This window comes from Ochotona curzoniae, unplaced genomic scaffold (assembly GCF_017591425.1).
Source record: "Ochotona curzoniae isolate NIBS_2020 unplaced genomic scaffold, NIBS_Ocur_1.0 contig_576, whole genome shotgun sequence".
Lineage (NCBI taxonomy): Eukaryota > Metazoa > Chordata > Mammalia > Lagomorpha > Ochotonidae > Ochotona > Ochotona curzoniae.
The window spans coordinates 76,294-94,698 of record NW_024466477.1 but is presented as its reverse complement, the minus strand read 5'-3'; the positions used below and the strand labels follow the sequence as shown (position 1 = coordinate 94,698).

At 43.8% G+C, this 18,405-nt stretch overlaps 1 protein-coding gene across 1 annotated transcript; it reads left to right on the top strand.

Annotated features, from left to right (window-relative positions):
* Positions 1 to 2,009: 2,009 nt before the first annotated feature.
* Positions 2,010 to 18,405, top strand: LOC121162847 (vomeronasal type-2 receptor 116-like). Its single transcript, XM_040990083.1, has 5 exons — positions 2,010 to 2,402; positions 3,439 to 4,245; positions 14,111 to 14,338; positions 15,230 to 15,353; positions 17,492 to 18,405. The coding sequence occupies exons 1-5, from the start codon at positions 2,010 to 2,012 to the stop codon at positions 18,403 to 18,405; spliced, it is 2,466 nt and encodes an 821-aa protein (XP_040846017.1).

Below are 18,405 nucleotides of genomic sequence, written 5' to 3'. Positions count from 1 at the left end.
GGCATACAGCAGGACTGGAGATGGAAATGGGGGTGCCCTGCATGCTGCTTTAGCCTCCACAGAAACAGCTGAGAATGCTAACAAAAACCAGCTCAAATTCTCTTACTATCTGCAGTTGCTTGGGGCTTGAACCCTGTAATGGGATGCTATACCATGCCATTGCCTGTGGTGTTTCTGTGCCTGAATGTTTGGGGCAGTTCCCAGGGCAGCCAGCCCCAGCACTGCTGTAAGCCATTGGGCTCCAGTATCGACGCTGATGGAGACCTGCTGCTGGGTGTGTTTTTCCCCCTTTACTACATAAAACCAGATTCAGCCAGGATCCGTTTATTATTCCTAACCCAGCCAAACAATAAAGTAGCAGCAGACAGGTAAGCCCAAGGTTGAGTTGTGTGTGAGCTGTGCTTATGTCTGCGTGTGAGTGTCTGCTTGTGTCTCCCTGTGTTTACTCCCTGTTCAGAATTCTCAACAATGTCTACAGAAGCTGCCTCAAGACACACCGATGAAAGCTGGTGTGTCCTTCCTCCCTTTCCCTTTAATATGCTTCCATTCCCACTTTTCTATTTGCTCTCCCCATGCCTTCAAACACAGATTAATGAGAAAAGGCAAGAGTAAGAAATGGAGGGTGAAAGAGAAGAGAGGAAATATTTCATATGCTCTCCATTGATTGAGTCCTCATTATCTCCTAAAATTTCTGAAATGAATGGGGCAGACAGAACTCTAGTCTCAACCTCTCCATCCCAGAGCTAACCACATGCAATGGTGATTTGGCATGAGGTCAATGTAGGTCTAGGCTCTCAGTCTAAAGAATTGCTTTTAAAAACTGTCCCTGAGCGCTCAGCGTATTGTGTCTGAGATCGACCTTCCACACACAAAGATCAGAAATTGGATCTTTCTCAGTACAAGACTTGTGAGCACCTGATGGTGATTCATGTTGGTCATCACTCTCACAGTCCCCATTCCTGTTTTCAGTGTGTCCCCATTTCTCAGTACTTCCATCCCATCCAGTTCACCTGGTGTGTCCTGGATCTTCCACAGATAAGCATTTCATATGAACTGACTCATAGCATTTGGGATCTTTTGCAAATGGCACCCATTACTGGAGAATAAATCTATATTTTCTCCAGGCTATGCCTTGTACCATTTGCTTCACACAGTAATTTCATATCTAGATTTTTATCGGCATCAAAATAATTGTGCATGTTTATTAAACATGACATGTTGTAAAAAGTGTATGTTTTTCATCATTCTGTGTATAATGTTAACCATATCAGCATCTATATGACTTCAATGCTTACAAGAAAATAATCCATGGAGCCGTTTAAGTCCTGTTCCATTGTGGCCTTGGATTCTAGAATGAATGCCCAAAGTAATCATTCTAGTTATACTTCTTTTTTGAAACTGATACACATGCATTTTGCCACAAATCACATGAGAAGTTTCATAAAAGCAGTAGCAAAGGTATGTATTTTGAGATAACAAAACTTCCAGTCCAACTTATACTAACCAGGATCATTTACTAAACCCCATCCTTCCACTCAAGCTAAATAAAAAACAATGCAATGCAAAACAATGCAAAACTGAAAAGTTAGAATTCAGTGCAGGAGGAAAAGAATGAATGAAAGTGAAGCAAAAGCTGTGAGAAGTCATGAGCCAAATGTTAATTTGTCAGGCAAATATAACTTAACCAGTTGCTTCCATGGGAGTTGACATGTGGCAGTGGAACTTTCAGAAAGGGCTCAGGAAAGTGCTTTCTTGGATCTATTTAAGAGGACAATACTCCCAAAATATTGGAGTAACCGACAAACAAGGAAGAATTGAAAGTATTGCTGAAATCAGGGATAAATGAAATGCTTTCTACTCTCTGTGTGTCCAGGTTGGGGCACATTGAGCTTTTCCTAGATGGTTCATGGGGATGCTTGAGCAGAGGTGTCCAAGAGCCATTCTGAAATCCTGCAGAGCTCTGCTGAGCTCCTCTCTGCAGCTCCCCAGAATGGCTGAGCCACCCCAGAATGGTGCCTGATTCTGTCTATTGTTGCTCAATTGCATTGCTGTGTGGCTGCCCTGAATTCTATGGTCTGATTCTCCTCTGTGTGACTGCCCCTCTGCTTTGGTGGCTGTGGAAGAACTACCAATACGTGCTGGCCTTTTACTTTGCCATCCAGGAGATCAATAGGGATCACCACCTGCTCCCAAACAAGTCCTTGGTTTTCCAGTTGTACAATGCTTTGGCCAGTCACAGCTTCACACTGTTGAATGCCATGCACTGGCTGACAGGGGACCTTAGCTTGACTCCCAACTACATCTGCCAGACACGGAGTAAATCATTTGTTGTCCTTGCTGGAACAAGCTCAGTGTTTTCTGCTGAAATGGGGACCATTTTGGAGCTCTACAAAATCCCACAGGTGAGTGGAATGTGAATTCTGTTGAGCAAACCCTTAATCTCCTCCCAAGTCACTCTGACATGTGTCATGAAGTGATAATGTAGAAGTATCTAGCTTCCATTTGGATCTCTCCTAGGACCATGACAGTGTCAAAGCACCCCACAGTTCCACTTAAATCAGATGTCCCTCAGGCCCTCTGCCTAACTCTTCCCTGCTCATATACACCCAATCAGACATCAACTTAGATTCATAGTTAATTTTACAGGCTTCATTCAAAGTGAACCGTGTGTTTGTGCATGTGTGTGTGTATGCATATGTGATTGTTTATACCTTTGAAAGCAGAGAAATGAAAACAAACATTGCAAGCAGTGGATTCCCTTTCCGTGGTTGAATCATGAAAATTTGCAATGGTGCCAATGTTGCCTGGCTGTAGTGAATTCCAGGACCCTGCCATTCATTCAAGTATTTCAAATAGGGGACTGGAAGTCCATTTCACAGGCTATTGGTGCTGCCTCTCAGACTCTAAGCTTTTCCGAGATTCTAGAAGGGACCCAATGCAGACACATGTAACTCTGGAATCCATAATACACAGAGAAAATAGCCAATGATGAGTCTAGGCTGAAAATCCCTTTGACCAACACTCAGAGAGCATAGCTGATGGTATCCTTCAAGGAGAATCAGGTGAAGCTGTGGAAGCAGGTTAAATGGGAAGGATTAAATATTGACATTCTGTAGCTCTTGAGCTTCTGCATGGTGTCACACCTGGGAACTGGATCAATTCCCAAGAGGCTCACGTTTCTGCCTTCATGTGGCCTCAGCTCTGGATCTTGTATCCAAAACTCAAGCCCCATCTGTTCTTATCCTGGATGATGAACTCACACATTTCCTCTAACGACACAAATGAGGTTTCCCATGTGAAACATACCCTTCTCCGTACCCATAGGATGGAACTTGGCCATCTCAACTGCAGATTTTCCTTACCCAATAATATTATGTTCTCTTTGTGGGACATACTTTTTCATGTTTCTCATGACAGCTAATGCTGATTTTCTTTCAGCTCACTTATGGTCCTTTTGATCCCATGCTGAATGATAAGAAGCAGTTCCCTTCACTCTATCAGATGGCCACCAGTGACAGCTCTCTGGCCCATGCCATGTTCTCCTTTCTGCTGCATTTTGGCTGGACATGGGTGGGACTCTTGGTGTCTGATGACATGAAAAGAGAGCAGTTCCATCAGGACATCCAAGCTGAGATGGTTAAGAGAGGAGTCTGCTTGGCCTTTGCCTTCAAGCTCCCTGAGACAAAGACAAAGCATGAATCCACTGACAGCTCTTACCTATATTGGATCAGCATTTCCTCTGCAAATGTGCATATACTGTGCAGTAACATCAGGTGCCTCTTTACCATGGAACACCTTGGTGCATACTATCTAACCGTGGGGAAAGTGTGGCTCATGACAGCCAAGTGGGACATTGTTGTGGATGAGACACATCACATGTTGCACTCTTTCCATGGGGGCTTTTCCTTCTCACAACACAAGGGCAAAATCCCAGGACTCAAAACTTTTCTCAAGACAGTGAATCCTTCCCACTACCCAGAAGATGTCTACTTCAGGGAGCTGTGGTTTCGTTTTTTTCACTGCCTACCTGATGTATTAGCTTGTGGACACATAGGAGTCTGCCGTCCCAATGTTTCCCTTAAAAATTTCCCAGGACACATTGACATGCTGGCCGTGTCTGACTCCAGCTATTTTGTGTACAATGCTGTGTATGCAGTGGCCCATGCACTGCATCGGGTGTTTCTGGAGAAAGAAGAAATGGATTTCCCAGAAGACACAGCTCAAGCTCTGATTCTTCCCTGGCAGGTAAGCCTCCTCCACAACAGGACATGCACTCAGCATCAGATGGCAGATATATGTCTTTTGGACATTTCATTTTGACATCAGCATGATAAGTCTTGAAAGAAATTGTAATCTTTCTCAGTCTGCTGTATTTCCTGGGAAGATTCTAGGAAACAATGTTTATAACTGCTTTGTAAATCATCTGACAGCGACAGAGCTTTTATTCTCTATTACAAACATGATAAAGTATGACTGTTTTCCTGGGTGAGTCTGGTTCATTGCACAGTTTCCTAATCTGCAATTCATTGCATTTTGTTTCAAAGGTGATGATTTTATTTAGTATGGTGACTGAGTAATATTCCACCATGATAATACAACACCTTTTGTTTAGCCACTCATGTCTGAGTCCATATTTCAATATTGATGTGACTGCTCTAGACATGTACCCATGACCAGGGTTTATCATTTTTTAAAAATTTTTTTTCCTGCTAGGCTTGCAAATATGGTGAGGCAAAACCTCACTGTGCTGATGTATTTCTGGTCATGTCAGTTTCATCCGTGAAAAATGCCTATTTATATCCATAACCCTCATATTGCTGGGATCATCTTCTTGTTATGATGAGTTTCTCTAGCCTGGTATATTTGGGATATCATATGTGGTGGAACACATATAAAGAAGTCTAGCTTTCTATTCATTCAATTGTCGCTACACTCTGTTGGGTACTGTCACACAAGTTACCTAGTGTGGAGAGCGGTGCCGCGCCTCAAAGATGGCGCTTGTTGACCATTGCTTCGTGGCACAAAGGTGGTAAACAGGTTTTGGGAAGTTACTGAGGATTGGGCCGAGCACGTAGGGAAGCTACGTGACCTAAGTCATGATTGGTGTGCTTACCACATGATGTGAGGAACTGTGTATGGATTGGTTTGTATAATGTATAAAGGTCTGGGTGAAAAATAGTTAATGAGGAGATTCCACCAGGCGCACTTCAAGGCTAGGCTAGAGCTAGAGCTAGCACTATCACTTCAAGGCTATTGCTAGCTAGCACTAGGCTGCTTTTGCTTTGCTGTAATAAATCTTACAAGTGCTGTAATTGCTTTCACTTTGCCACAACGCTTGAAGTCTTGACCAATAAACTTTTTTAAGAATCTTTACTGTATCAGGGTCTTGCTCGCGGGTCGAGGGACCCCGATATTTGGTGCCGTGACTCGGATAGAAGATATTTGGTGCCGTGACTCCTTGACCTGAGAGAATTTGCATCATAATAGGTAAGTGAATTCAGATAAGAAGCTAGGCGGCATTTGCCTAGAAAGAAACTGAGATTAATACCCAGGAAGCCGCAACAGCGGAGGGCCCATTTAAACTGAGGTCTTGTTTACCTCAGGGAGCCGCTAATTGCAGCGGGGACGTGCACGTCAGGTTCGCCAGGGTTACAGGTTGGCGACAATCCAGGTACCCGGTAAAGGGACGAGTCAAGTTCCCGGTAAAGGGACAAGCCTAAGTCTGCAGTGCTGAGCAATATGGGGAACTTGGCTTCCTCGGCACGTATGCAGAACTTATTACAGAAACTGCTACAAAAGCATGGAACGCCTGTAAAGGCTGGGACGGTACTATCATTTCTGCAAACAGTGCAGCGGCATGCCCCTTGGTTCATAGAAGAGGGCATGTTGAATGTGCCACAGTGGGAGCACCTTGGAAGAGACCTGTCTAAAGCTGATCAAGTTAAACCTCTCCCTCCGGGCACTGTGGGATTTTGGACTTTGATAAGGTCCTGCTTGGTAGATAAGACAGATAAATTTAAGGATTTGTTACAGGAAGGAAGGGAAGTGCTTAAGGATATACAAGAGGAAGCGTCCTCTCGGGCAACAAGCCATAAAGAAGAACCAGATTTGGGAAGTGAGTCAGAGAAATCTGGAGATGAATTAGATCAAATTGCAAAAAACTTGGAAGGGGTGTCTTTGGGCTCTCAGAAGCCTGCCTGGCCACCCCCGTCATCTCCTAGACGCCCTTTATTGCCTAGTGCGCCTCCTTGGCCACAATCAGGAACTCAGCAGACGACTGAGGCTTTGCCTGATCGTGCCCGATCGTGGCGTGATTTTGCAGAGGCAGGGCAAGTGTTTCCGGTGAGAGAAGACCGTACTCAAGATCCACCATTTCGCTCACATGAGATATTGAATTTTAAATTGGTTAAAGATCTTAAAATGGCTGTTGACTCGTATGGCATTCATGCGCCTTTCACCTTGGCTGTACTAGAGCAGATTGTTTGTGATTCCTTGACCCCTGAAGACTGGCAGAATTTGGCCAAGGCCACTCTTTCGCCAGGGCAGTACTTAGTCTGACGGTCAGCATGTAGGGAATTGGCTCTGGACACAGCTCGCCGCAATGCTCAGACTGGAAATGCAGAATGGAATGTGGATGTTCTGCTTGGAGAAGGGGCCTGGGTTGGCCAACACAATCAAATTAGATATCCTGAACCAGTTTATCTGCAGATTGCCAATATAGGCAAAAATGCCTGGAAAGCAGTACAGAGCAAGGGTGACATACGGTTTTCCATCTCAAAAGTGATTCAAGGACCTAATGAGCCGTATGCTGATTTTGTCAGCCGCCTTGTGGAGGTCACTGGCAAGTTGTTTCCAGATGTAGAGCAAGCCATGCCGCTTGTGAAGCAGCTGGCCTATGAGAATGCCAATAAGTGGTGCCGAGAGGCTATACGCCCTTGGAAACATAAAACTTTAGATCTGTGGATTAAGATCTGTCGGGATGTACATGACCAGATTACTGCAGGAGTGTTTCAAGCTAGGGAACAAGCTAAGGTCTTGGGGGCCGTAGTACAAGGGAAAGAACAGGAAAGGACTTGCTTTCGCTGTGGTAAGCCTGGACATATGAGAAAAGACTGTTGCCAGAGGGTGCCAAATCGCCGTCCTTCACCTCGCCCTGGCCTATGCCCTAGATGTGGCAAAGGTAATCATTGGGCTAATGAATGTCGTTCTAGGAGGGATATCTCTGGCCGTGCTTTAGAAAATGAGTTTGGGCCAAAATACGGCCAGAGGGGCCCGCCACCCCGGGGCCCCTACAGAGCATACGGGGTGTACTCAGACCAGACAGACTCGATGACCAGACGGTTCGCCGAGCCACGCTCGGGAGCACAGGATTGGACCTCTGCGCCGCCTCCCACTTGGTATTGACTCCTGAAATGGGCCCACAAGCACTTGATACAGACTTTTGTGGCCCTCTTCCTAATGGCACAGTGGGATTGGTGCTTAGACGAAGTTCCAAAACTATGCAGGGTCTGCTTGTTCACCCAGGCATAATTGATTCGGATTATACTGGCACTGTTAAAGTTATGCTTTCCTCACCAAAGGGAATTGCTGTTATTGCTCCTGGAGAGCGTATTGCTCAATTGTTAGTTCTTCCTAGTTGTCATGAGGCCTGGCGGAGTCGCCACACTACTCGTGGAAATAAAAGTTTTGGGTCCTCTGGAGATGCCTTAGTTAATTTGTCTGTCTCCTTACAGGACCGACCTGTGGCTACACTCATGTTACAAGGTACCCCCTTTGAAGGCCTTTTGGACACTGGAGCAGATGTCAGTATTATTAGACAATCTGACTGGCCAAAAGAATGGCCTCTAAAGCAGTCTAACCAGACCCTGCGAGGCCTTGGGGTAGCTAACCAGCCACAACAAAGTGCCTCTGTTATCTCCTGGGTGGACCGTGAAGGTCACAGAGGATTTTTCCAACCTTATGTTTGTGCCATTCCTGTAACCCTTTGGGGGCATGAAGTTTTGAGTGCTATGGGGCTTCACTTAAGTAATGAGTCCTACCAAAGGGGAAGCCAACAAGCATGGAATATTATGGCAAATACGGGTTATTCAGGAAAAGGTTTAGGTAAAGAGGAACAAGGAAGAATAGAACCAATCTCAGTTGCACAATGTCTGGGAAAAACAGGACTGGGTTTTCAGTCGGGGCCACTGCAGGACAGCAACCACTGAAAATTACCTGGGTGTCAGATGAACCCGTATGGGTGTCGCAGTGGCCCCTAACCTCAGAAAAATTAAAGGCTGCCCAGGAATTAATTACAGAACAGTTGTCTTTAGGACATATAGTGCCTTCTACATCTCCATGGAATACACCTATTTTTGTTATTAAAAAGAAATCAGGGAAGTGGAGACTTTTACATGATCTCCGTGCCATTAATGCCACTATGCAACCTATGGGTTCAGTACAACCTGGTGTGCCATTAGCCACCGCAGTGCCTAGAGAATGGTATCTCATTGTGATTGATATAAAGGATTGTTTTTTTTTCTATACCCCTACATCCCCAAGATTCAGAACGCTTTGCCGTTACTTTGCCTTCTATTAATCACCAGGGCCCAGCTCAAAGGTTCCAGTGGGCAGTACTTCCACAAGGCATGATGAATAGCCCTACTATGTGTCAGTTATATGTGGCACGGGCATTAATTCCAGTGAGAAAACAGTTTCCTCATCTCTGCCTTTATCATTATATGGATGATGTTCTTTTGGCAGGCGAGCGTATGGCGGATGTACAGGCTGCCTTGGTGTGCCTGAAACAAGCATTGGCACTTTGGCGTCTGTACATTGCCCCTGAAAAGATTCAAGAAGGCTACACTGTTAAGTATTTAGGTTTACAGATGATGGCTCATCATGTTGCCCCTTTACAGGTTAAAATTAGGATGGATAGATTAAAAACCCTTAATGATTTTCAGCAACTATTAGGTCATATTAATTGGATTCGGCCCTATCTCCGTATTACTACTAAGGATTTGGAACCTCTTTTTTCTATTTTGCATGGAGACTCGGCATTAGATTCCCCCCAAGAACTTACTCCTGAAGGCCATAGAGCTCTTGAGTTGGTCCAGTGTAAACTCCAAGAAGCTCAGGTGGAACGTTGCGATCCTACGCAACCATTGTCTATCATGGTGTTGCCTGAGAGTATTCCTGCTGCATTGCTGTGGCAGGGTGGGCCTTTGGTCTGGGTATATTTATCTATGCAGCCCTCTAAAGTTTTAGCTACTTTTCCAGAATTAATGGGCCAGGTAATTCTTAAAGCAATAGAACGAGCTCGTGAAAATTTTGGCATCTATCCTAGTCTATGCATCACTCCTTATTCTAAGGAAATGATTGCAAATTTGTGCCAAACCATTGATATTTGGGCTATTTTAATATCTTGTTTTTCTTTGCAGTTTGATACCCACTATCCTTCCCACCCATGGTTACAATTTTGTAAGGAAGTCCCCTTATGTTTTCCTAAAATAGTCAAAGAGCGGCCCATCCATGGAGCTAGGCTCGCCTTTACGGACGGAGCCAAGGGTGGTACAGGAGCAGTAATGATTGATAATCAGATTTTTCCTGTTGCAATCGCTACATCTTCTCCTCAGGCTGCAGAATTGGCTGCTGTTGCTTTAACTTTAAAATTGGTGCCTGGCTCTTTAAATATTCTCTCAGACAGTCTTTATGTGGTAAATGCTGTTAAGCGCCTAGAAATGGTAGAATATATCGCGCCTCGTTCTACGGTGCATACGGCTTTATCTCAAGTAAGACAGCTGCTAATGACTAGAAGCAACCCCCTATACGTGGGCTTTATTAGGGCACATTCCAATTTGCCCGGGCCCTTAACTAGGGGAAATGCCATTGCAGATTTGCTTCTAGATTTCTTTTGGCTTTTTCAGTGGAAGATGAAGCAAAATGTTTTCACCAACGTTGGCATGTCAGTGCTCAAACACTGACCAAACGCTTTTCCATTTCTCGGAAAGCTGCTCGTGATATTGTCAGACACTGCCAGGCTTGTGTTCCTTTTCTCTCTCAACCCTCGGTAGGAGTTAACCCTCGCGGTCTCCTGCCTAATCATATTTGGCAGATGGATGTGACTCATGTTCCTAGTTTTGGGCGTCTTTCTTTTGTTCATGTGTCTATTGATACTTGTTCTGGAGTTCTTTTTGCCTCTGCCCATACTGGAGAAAAAGTTCGGGATGTTATTTCCCATTGTCTGCAAGCCTTTGCTGCTTGGGGTGTTCCTCAATGTTATAAGACAGATAATGGGCCTGCATATGCAGCCAAAGCTTTTGCCACCTTTTGCACTGAATTTGGCATAAAGCATTCCACAGGCATACCTTACAATCCTACTGGTCAAGCCGTGGTAGAGCGTGCCCATTCGGTCCTTAAAACATTATTAATAAAACAAAAAGGGGGAATAGGGGCCTCCCTATATCCCTCTAGTCCTAAGCATCAGCTGGCTTTGGTGACTTATATTTTTAATTTCTTAATTTTGGATTTGGATGGTTGCTCTGCTGCTGAACGTCATGCGACAGGCCCAGGTTCTTGTAAAGATTGGATAATGTGGAAGGATGTACTAACAAAGCAATGGAAGGGCCCGCATCCTGTTTTACGACGGATGCGAGGTGCGGTTTGTGTTTTTCCACAGGATTTGGACGGACCAGTGTGGGTGCCGGAACGTTTGACGCGAATTATAAAAAAGCCAGAGCAAGATGAACTTTTGGATGTGGTGGATGCTGACCGGGTTGATATTTCTTCAGATGACGGAAGCTTGGACCCCGGGTTCTCAATGACTAAGTCTATTACAGCCAAGCATGTTGCCTGGAAGTGGGGATGGGTGAACTCCACCCACAGTCGAACCCAGGACAGCTTCACTTGTGCCGCAAACCAAGTTTGTTACTTTCTTCACATTAATGCCTCTTCTGCCAATAATATTACCCTGTGGCAGGCAAAAGAAAGAAAGAGCTATCGGACAGTATTATTTAGTTCTACTGATGTCATGTTGTCTTTCCTTCCCCAAGTCAGTATTAAGTGCTGTCGTGTGAATCTTTCAACACAATATCGTTTTGTGCAAAGTGTGTGGAATGCAGCTTTAAGCTGTAATCAGTCTGAACTGAGTTTTAATGTTTCTTTTTCTCAATTTATATTATGTACTAATGGCACTCCTATTTCTGGACGTATCCATTGGGCTGATCATGTTTGGGTTAGTATAGGATCATATAAAACTAGATATTTCAATGATACTCAAATTGTACGAATTCCCCGCACTTGTACTAATGTTTCTATTGTTGCTCTTAGAAATGTTATCTATTTTAATATGTCTTTTCCAAGCTTGCGCCCTTGTCTTCAATGTAAGAGAGCATGGTATGATACCTTGTTAGGAGGAGCCGGAACAGGATTTGGAATTGCCAACTCTATAGATTTGGAGACTTTGAAACATAAAATCAAACAAGTTGGACATGATGTGGGAGAAGCCATCAGTATTAATGCTCAATGGCTACCTTCTACTGTGATCCCTCATCAACAAACTCTTGGATATGAGAAACATCTATTGCAAGTCTTCAATGATACTGCTGTTCGATTAAGCATGATCATTCGGAACATTTCTAGATTTTTTAGTTGGGCCACGTGCTCTATGCAAAACATCTATGCGCTAATACAAAAGGAGAATGCCCAGCGGCTGCTGATGCAAGGATATGCGGACATGTGGCGTATTATGTTACAAATATCTGAAGATGCTTGGGTTGCTAAGACACACTCTCCTGCTAATTGTACCCCAACTTGGTGTTATGGCATGGTAGTGTATTATGTTCCCCAAGTTACCAAAGTGCTGTGTTCCTTTCATGTGTTGCCTGTATTAATTGATTCCAATTTTCTAAGGCCTCAAATTGATGGAACCCATATTGATGAACATAATGTTACTTATCAATTGCAAGATTGTGTCCCTACTGATAGAGGTCCAGTGTGTAACGGTCTTGTTCGTGCTGTGGAACCTTGTTTACTTACTCATGCTATCAATGTATGTCATTTCACTATGTTTCCAGTTGCTAATTATTCAGTGCTGTATGAAATCCAATTAGAGCATATTTGCTTAGCGTATGCTAGGCCTGATGATTTAATTCGTATGAAATTGCCCTCTCCACTTGTTGGATGCATAGAACACCTTGAGGTTCTTTTTTGCTTTGATGAAGTGTTCTTTTTATTGCCTGATTTAGTGGATGATGTTCGATCATCTTGGGTGCCTCGTATGTTACCTATTCCCCAACTTGCAGTTTCTTTGCCTATTTCTCAAATTCTCCGTAATTCTGAAGAATTGAAAGCCCATCTGAAATGTAATGAAAGACAGTTAGAAGAATATCGAGTAGCTACAACTGTAGCTAGTGGTAAATTACTGCAAGTACAGACTGCAGTAATACAGGATTCTAATAATAGATGGTGGGATTTTCTTTTTTCTAGTTCATCCACTGCTCATTATTTTTCTGCATTGTTTATTCCTTTAAGTTGTATTATTGGCGTGCTGGTATTGTTACTCATTTTTAATTGCTACGTTTATTGTGCCTCACGTAAGCAGCTTCAGCAACAACAGATCATGGCTCAAGCTGTGTTTGCTCTCCACAAGCGTGATTCCTCAGGTACCTGGCTTAATATGCTTGACCGGTAGCCAGAGACAGGTAAGTATCTGATACAGCTTTACCGACCTAAGACAGGCGCCACGCCTTTAGCCACGTGGTTAGCCCATGACGGGTAAGGAAAGTCTGGATTCGGAACACCTAAGACAGGCACGGTCCCTTATTTTAATAAAACAAAAAGGGGGAGCTGTGGAGAGCGGAGCCGCGCCTCAAAGATAGCGCTTGCTGACCATTGCTTCGTGGCACAAAGGTGGTAAACAGGTTTTGGGAAGTTACTGAGGATTGGGCCGAGCACGCAGGGAAGCTACGTGACCTAAGTCATGATTGGTGTGTTTATCGCATGACGTGAGGAGCTGTGTATGGATTGGTTTGAGTAATGTAAAAGGTTGTGGGTAAGAAAATGGTTAAAAGGAGATTCCCCTGGGCATGCTTCAAGGTTATGCTGTAATTACTTCACTGTAATAAATCTTACAACTGTTGCAACTTTTTCTTTCTTTTCTTTTCTTTTCTTTGCCACTACGCATGAAGTCTTGACCAATAAACTTTTTAAAGAGTCTTTACTGTATCAGGGTTTTGCTCGCGGGACGAGGGACCCCGATAACCTAGCTTGATGAAACTCAAGTGGCTAGCTGTCTTTATTGCTTCTGTGTCTGAGGTATTACCAAAGGGTTCTTGGCTGAGGTTAATCCTTATGCATTTCAAAGAATTTTCTCTAGTAATTGGATCACTTCAGGTTAAGTATTTAGTTTTTCCATAAATCTTGATATGATATCTAGATGTGGTCTGAAATAGAAGCCTAAATTCTAACATCTGCATGTAGAAATGTAATTTTCACAGCTTACTTTTGAATCCAGCTTTGATTATTAAGAGACCATTCACTAAATTTGACATCTGAGCATTTGTAAACACAATGCACCTCTCAAGATATATAAATAAAGTCCTCTGGATTTTAACCCTGCCTTATTACAACTTGTTACCATGTGAGACAATTGAGATACTACAATCTTCATGCATGTACAGTAAATTGTACTAACCAAATTAGTTGCGTTAATCACACAAAGGGAATGTCTCACAAAAGGCATGCTCACATTTTTGTCGTTAGGTTTCTATGTAATTTGAAATCAAGAAAAATTGCTTCACTGTATAAACTCTAGGCCTACTTGCAATAAGAGCTCACACACAAGTTGGGACATGCTGGCCTCACATTTAAAGCAGTAAGTTAATGGATTATGAAGGTGATCAGAGAGAAGCTAATGGAACATTTATGAAGTTTACTTCACATCAGTGGAGACATCGTGACAGCAAGTTATCCTGAATTGAACTCATGCCAGAATGACTGCTCAGACCCCTGTGCATCCAGCCAGTATCGTCTCAGGGCATAAAGTGAAGGAAAAGGAAGAATTTCCTAGGAATATGTGCCTCCCATCTCTAATTGGATTGCTTTCTGGTTTCTAACTCTGCTTCCCATCCAGCTACATCCACTTCTGAGGACAACACAGTTCACCAACAATGCTGGGGATCATGTGTCCCTCTACAAAGCAACACCTCATCAGGAACACTACAATATTCAGAACATTGTCAACTTTCCTGCAGGCCTCCGAGTGATGGTTAACATTGGAAAGTTTTCCTCTGGGAGTGGACGTGACCAAGACCCGGTCATCAGGGAAGACATGATAAAATGGCCTGTTGCATTCAAGGAGGTATGGTTCTGGGGAGAATTCTGGACATGCTCAAAAGGCTCTGAGTGAGTGAGGATCTCCTTGGATTTCACAACATCAGAGGGGGAGCACTGGTATATTAAAAAGTCACAGGGAACTAAATTCCATAGGTCCAAGGAAATGCTTACTGCCAGCTTTCCTTACATCCATTCTACCTGGATCTCTTAACAACCATTGAGAACAGGCAATCCTGGGATGATAGGGATGCAGGGACATCTGTCTTCTAGGCAGTTGACACAGTTGACACAGAGACATAGTTTACACCATGCACAGTTATAAACAAGTCACTGCTTCTAATGTGATGTCTAAGTCTCATGAACTTTCATTCCTTTTCTAGATGATAAGTTACAGTTGCTTGAAAAGGACAAAAGCAAGCTCAGGGAGAGTGTGCCGATAGTACTCTGGTAGAGCCTGTAACATAGGCAATGTTCCAAAGGGGCAACTCATGTACCTGCCATTAGGGGCGTGTCTCAAGGACTCCCAAAGGCCTTACGTCCTCCTGCCAAGGTTCAGGGCACAGTGACAAGTTCTCAGCACACACTCCTTCAATATGCTCATGGTTACACCCTGATCTGTAAGATTTCAGTTCAAGTAGTTCAACAGAAACATAAAATTGCCATAGGCATATGTCTGGAAATGAATGAAATGAATGTGATTAGATGTCTTGACACTATCTGGGAATGAGTTGAATATCTTGAATGAACATCAAGAAACACTAAATTCTAGGGTTATGTGCTGTTAACAGGACCAAGACTGAGGAAGGCATGGTGATGCAGGCCAGTCTTGTGATGGTGATGGGGGAAACAGTGGCACCTTCTCAAAGTGTGTCGTGATGTGCCAAACCCTGACCAATGCTTCTTGATGCTCCCTCAGACTCCAACATCTGTGTGTAGCCAGAGCTGTGGGCCAGCATTCAGGAAAATGCCAGAGGAAGGATCGGCTGTCTGCTGCTACACTTGTGTTTCCTGTGCAGAGGGGGAAATTTCCAATCAGACAGGTATAAAACACATAACCCACATATGGGAAATCCATTGTCTTAGGCATAGTGGCAATGGAATCACAGTGCACTGTTCTTCTCCTGGCACACATTCACTCACTCTTTCAAGATACTTGCTTTAGTGTTACTAATGCCACCTGATTGTATATGACCTACTACCTAACAGTGCTCAGCTGACACGTTGATTCTGTTAGGGAGCCTCCATCACCATCCACTGCTGCATGACACAGTCTGGACCAAGTCCTTTGAGTAAATCACACTGAGTTCAAAACAAGAGACAGGAGATGTGTATTTGTCAAGACTGTTTGTGGATTCCTACAAGGCATGAAATCAATACTTCTACATACACTGCTGACAGGGAGCTACTGCACATACACTGTTAGAGAGCTATCGTATTACTTCCTGGTTACATCCTTAACATTGTGAACATACGAAGTACTCAGAACCTACACCCAACATTGTCATTTGGAGGTAGAAAACAGAACAAGAGAAAAACAAAACAGTGAAAAACGAAGGTGCAACATGCCAAAGCATGTGAATCTTGGTCATCCTAAGGTTTTTCACAAGTTCAAGATTTGAGAATTAGATATCCAAATCAAATGCACTGAGCACATGAAAGTGCACTAAGACTCATTCAGAAAGAACTTTATGGTCCAAAATATCCTAGGTAAATCAACTGTTAGACAAATCTTCAGATTTCATCGAGTGTCCCAATGCCAGTCACGGCAGCTGACACAATATTTTGATTTCAGTTTTTCAGACAGCAAGAAGACCAGAAAATAATGATTTTTTTCAACACTCATGCAGTTAAAAAATATAAAATGTGACCTATGGAACAATATAAACCTGTTTGTACCCAGTGTTTCAGTAAGACTGATGACAGAAGTACTTGTAAATTCCATCAAAATTGATAAGCATTTTAAGAAAAGACATGTAACACAGCTCTATTCAGAAATATTGCAGAGATATGTGACCTCTTTAAAAATATTTATTTCTTTATTTGCAACACATTGTAACAGAGAAAAGTGGAGAAACAGAGGTAGACAGAGAGAGAGGTTCCATCTCCCGATTCACTCTCCACATGCACAAAATGCCAAGCAGGAGCTGACCGAGGACTGAACTCAGGAGCTCTACTGTTGCCTTTTTCACGGGTGGTGGATTCCTGGATGGTTGCTTCATCTTAGGACACTTAGCCAGGTGGTGAGCAGAGAGCTGCATCAGAAGTGGAACAGCCAGGACTCCAACTGTTGGGATGATGTCATCACAGGTAGTGGATTTTCAGACATAACACCAGCACTGAGGCTCATATTCCTGCATGAGCATCATGTGCAAACACTAAGAGCATTGATGCAAGTGTTACCCAACTAACAACTCTCAGCATTTCACTGATATTTCCTTGAAACAGAGACAAATCCACTTACCAACCTGGCCCTGATGATGTCTTTCATGCTATAGAAGCTCAAGTGATGTATTTCAAGACATACTATCTTGTCTGACACTCAGAGTGATCCTGATACATGGTGTGAAGCAAAAATGTGAATATCCCATGCCTCCATTTGAACATGAATGGAAAGCTATAAAAATTACATAATGCAATAAAGATGATGAAAATATCAGCAACCAAAATAATCTCATGTTAATAGTACAGCATCACTCATATCATCCCAGCCTCTATATGGAAGAATTGACAGCAGAAGTCCATGATTGAATTTAGAGTCTGTTTCCAGTGTGGATCTCATAGAAGTGAGAGATCATTTAATTCTCCATCTATGTGAAAAGGTTTAAACAAACGAACAGAGAAGCATGGGTTAACCCGTGTCAATGCAGTCTTTTCCAGAGGAAGAAATTATGGACTGTAAACACAAGGATAAGAATAACTTGCATGCATTAGAATATCAATGAGCAACAGCCTGAGTTTGTAGAGCACAAACTGTGAAACACTTGCCTAAAATGGATTTCTTCAACCTGCAAATGTAAATTCACCAGGGGTCAGAAATGCAGAAACATACTCCTGTGTGAAATAATAGAACACCCTAGCAATCTGTACACAAAGGGGCATTGTAGAGTGACCATTTTCCCAACAGGAAAAGATTCTCAGTTAATGCAGGGGAAATCATGAGTCTCTTTCTGTCCTACAGATGCAGAGCAGTGCATCCTGTGCCAACAGCTGGAGTACACAAACACGGAGAGAACTCACTGCCGCCCCAAGCTGGAGACATTTCTGAACTTTGAGGATTCTCTGGGGATGGCTCTGGCCTGCATGGCTCTGACCCTCACTCTCCTCACTGTTATGGTGTTGGGGGTCTTTGTGAAGCACCAAGACACACCCATTGTGAAGGCCAATAACCGCAACCTCAGCTACATCCTGCTCATCTCACTCCTCCTCTGCTTCCTCTGCTCCTTCCTCTTCATTGGCCGTCCCAACACAGCCACCTGCCTCCTAAGACAAATCACATTTGCCCTGGTGTTCACAGTGGCTGTTTCTGCCGTGCTGGCCAAAACCATCACTGTGGTTCTGGCCTTCAAGGCCATGAAGCCTGGAAGGACCATGAGGCGATTGCTGGTGTCAGGAGCCCCAAACGCTGTCATTCCCATCTGCTTCCTCATCCAACTGACTCTCTGTGCCATCTGGCTGGCAACATCTCCTCCCTTTGTGGACACAGATGCACACTCTGAGCATGGACACATCATCCTCTTGTGCAATGAGGGCTCCATCACTGCCTTCTACTGTGTGCTGGGCTTCCTGGGCTCGTTGGCCCTGGGCACCTTCACTGTGGCTTTCCTTGCCAGGAAGCTGCCTGATACATTCAATGAAGCCAAGTTCCTGACATTCAGCATGCTGGTGTTCTGCAGTGTGTGGGTGACCTTCCTGCCTGTGTACCAGAGCACCAAGGGGAAGGTGATGGTGGCCGTGGAGGTCTTCTCCATCTTGGCCTCTGGTGCAGGTCTCCTGGGCTGCATCTTTGTCCCCAAGTGCTACATCATTCTCCTAAGACCTGAGAGGAATTGTTTGGAAGGTTTCAAGAAAAGAACATGCTCTAGTGGATTCTAA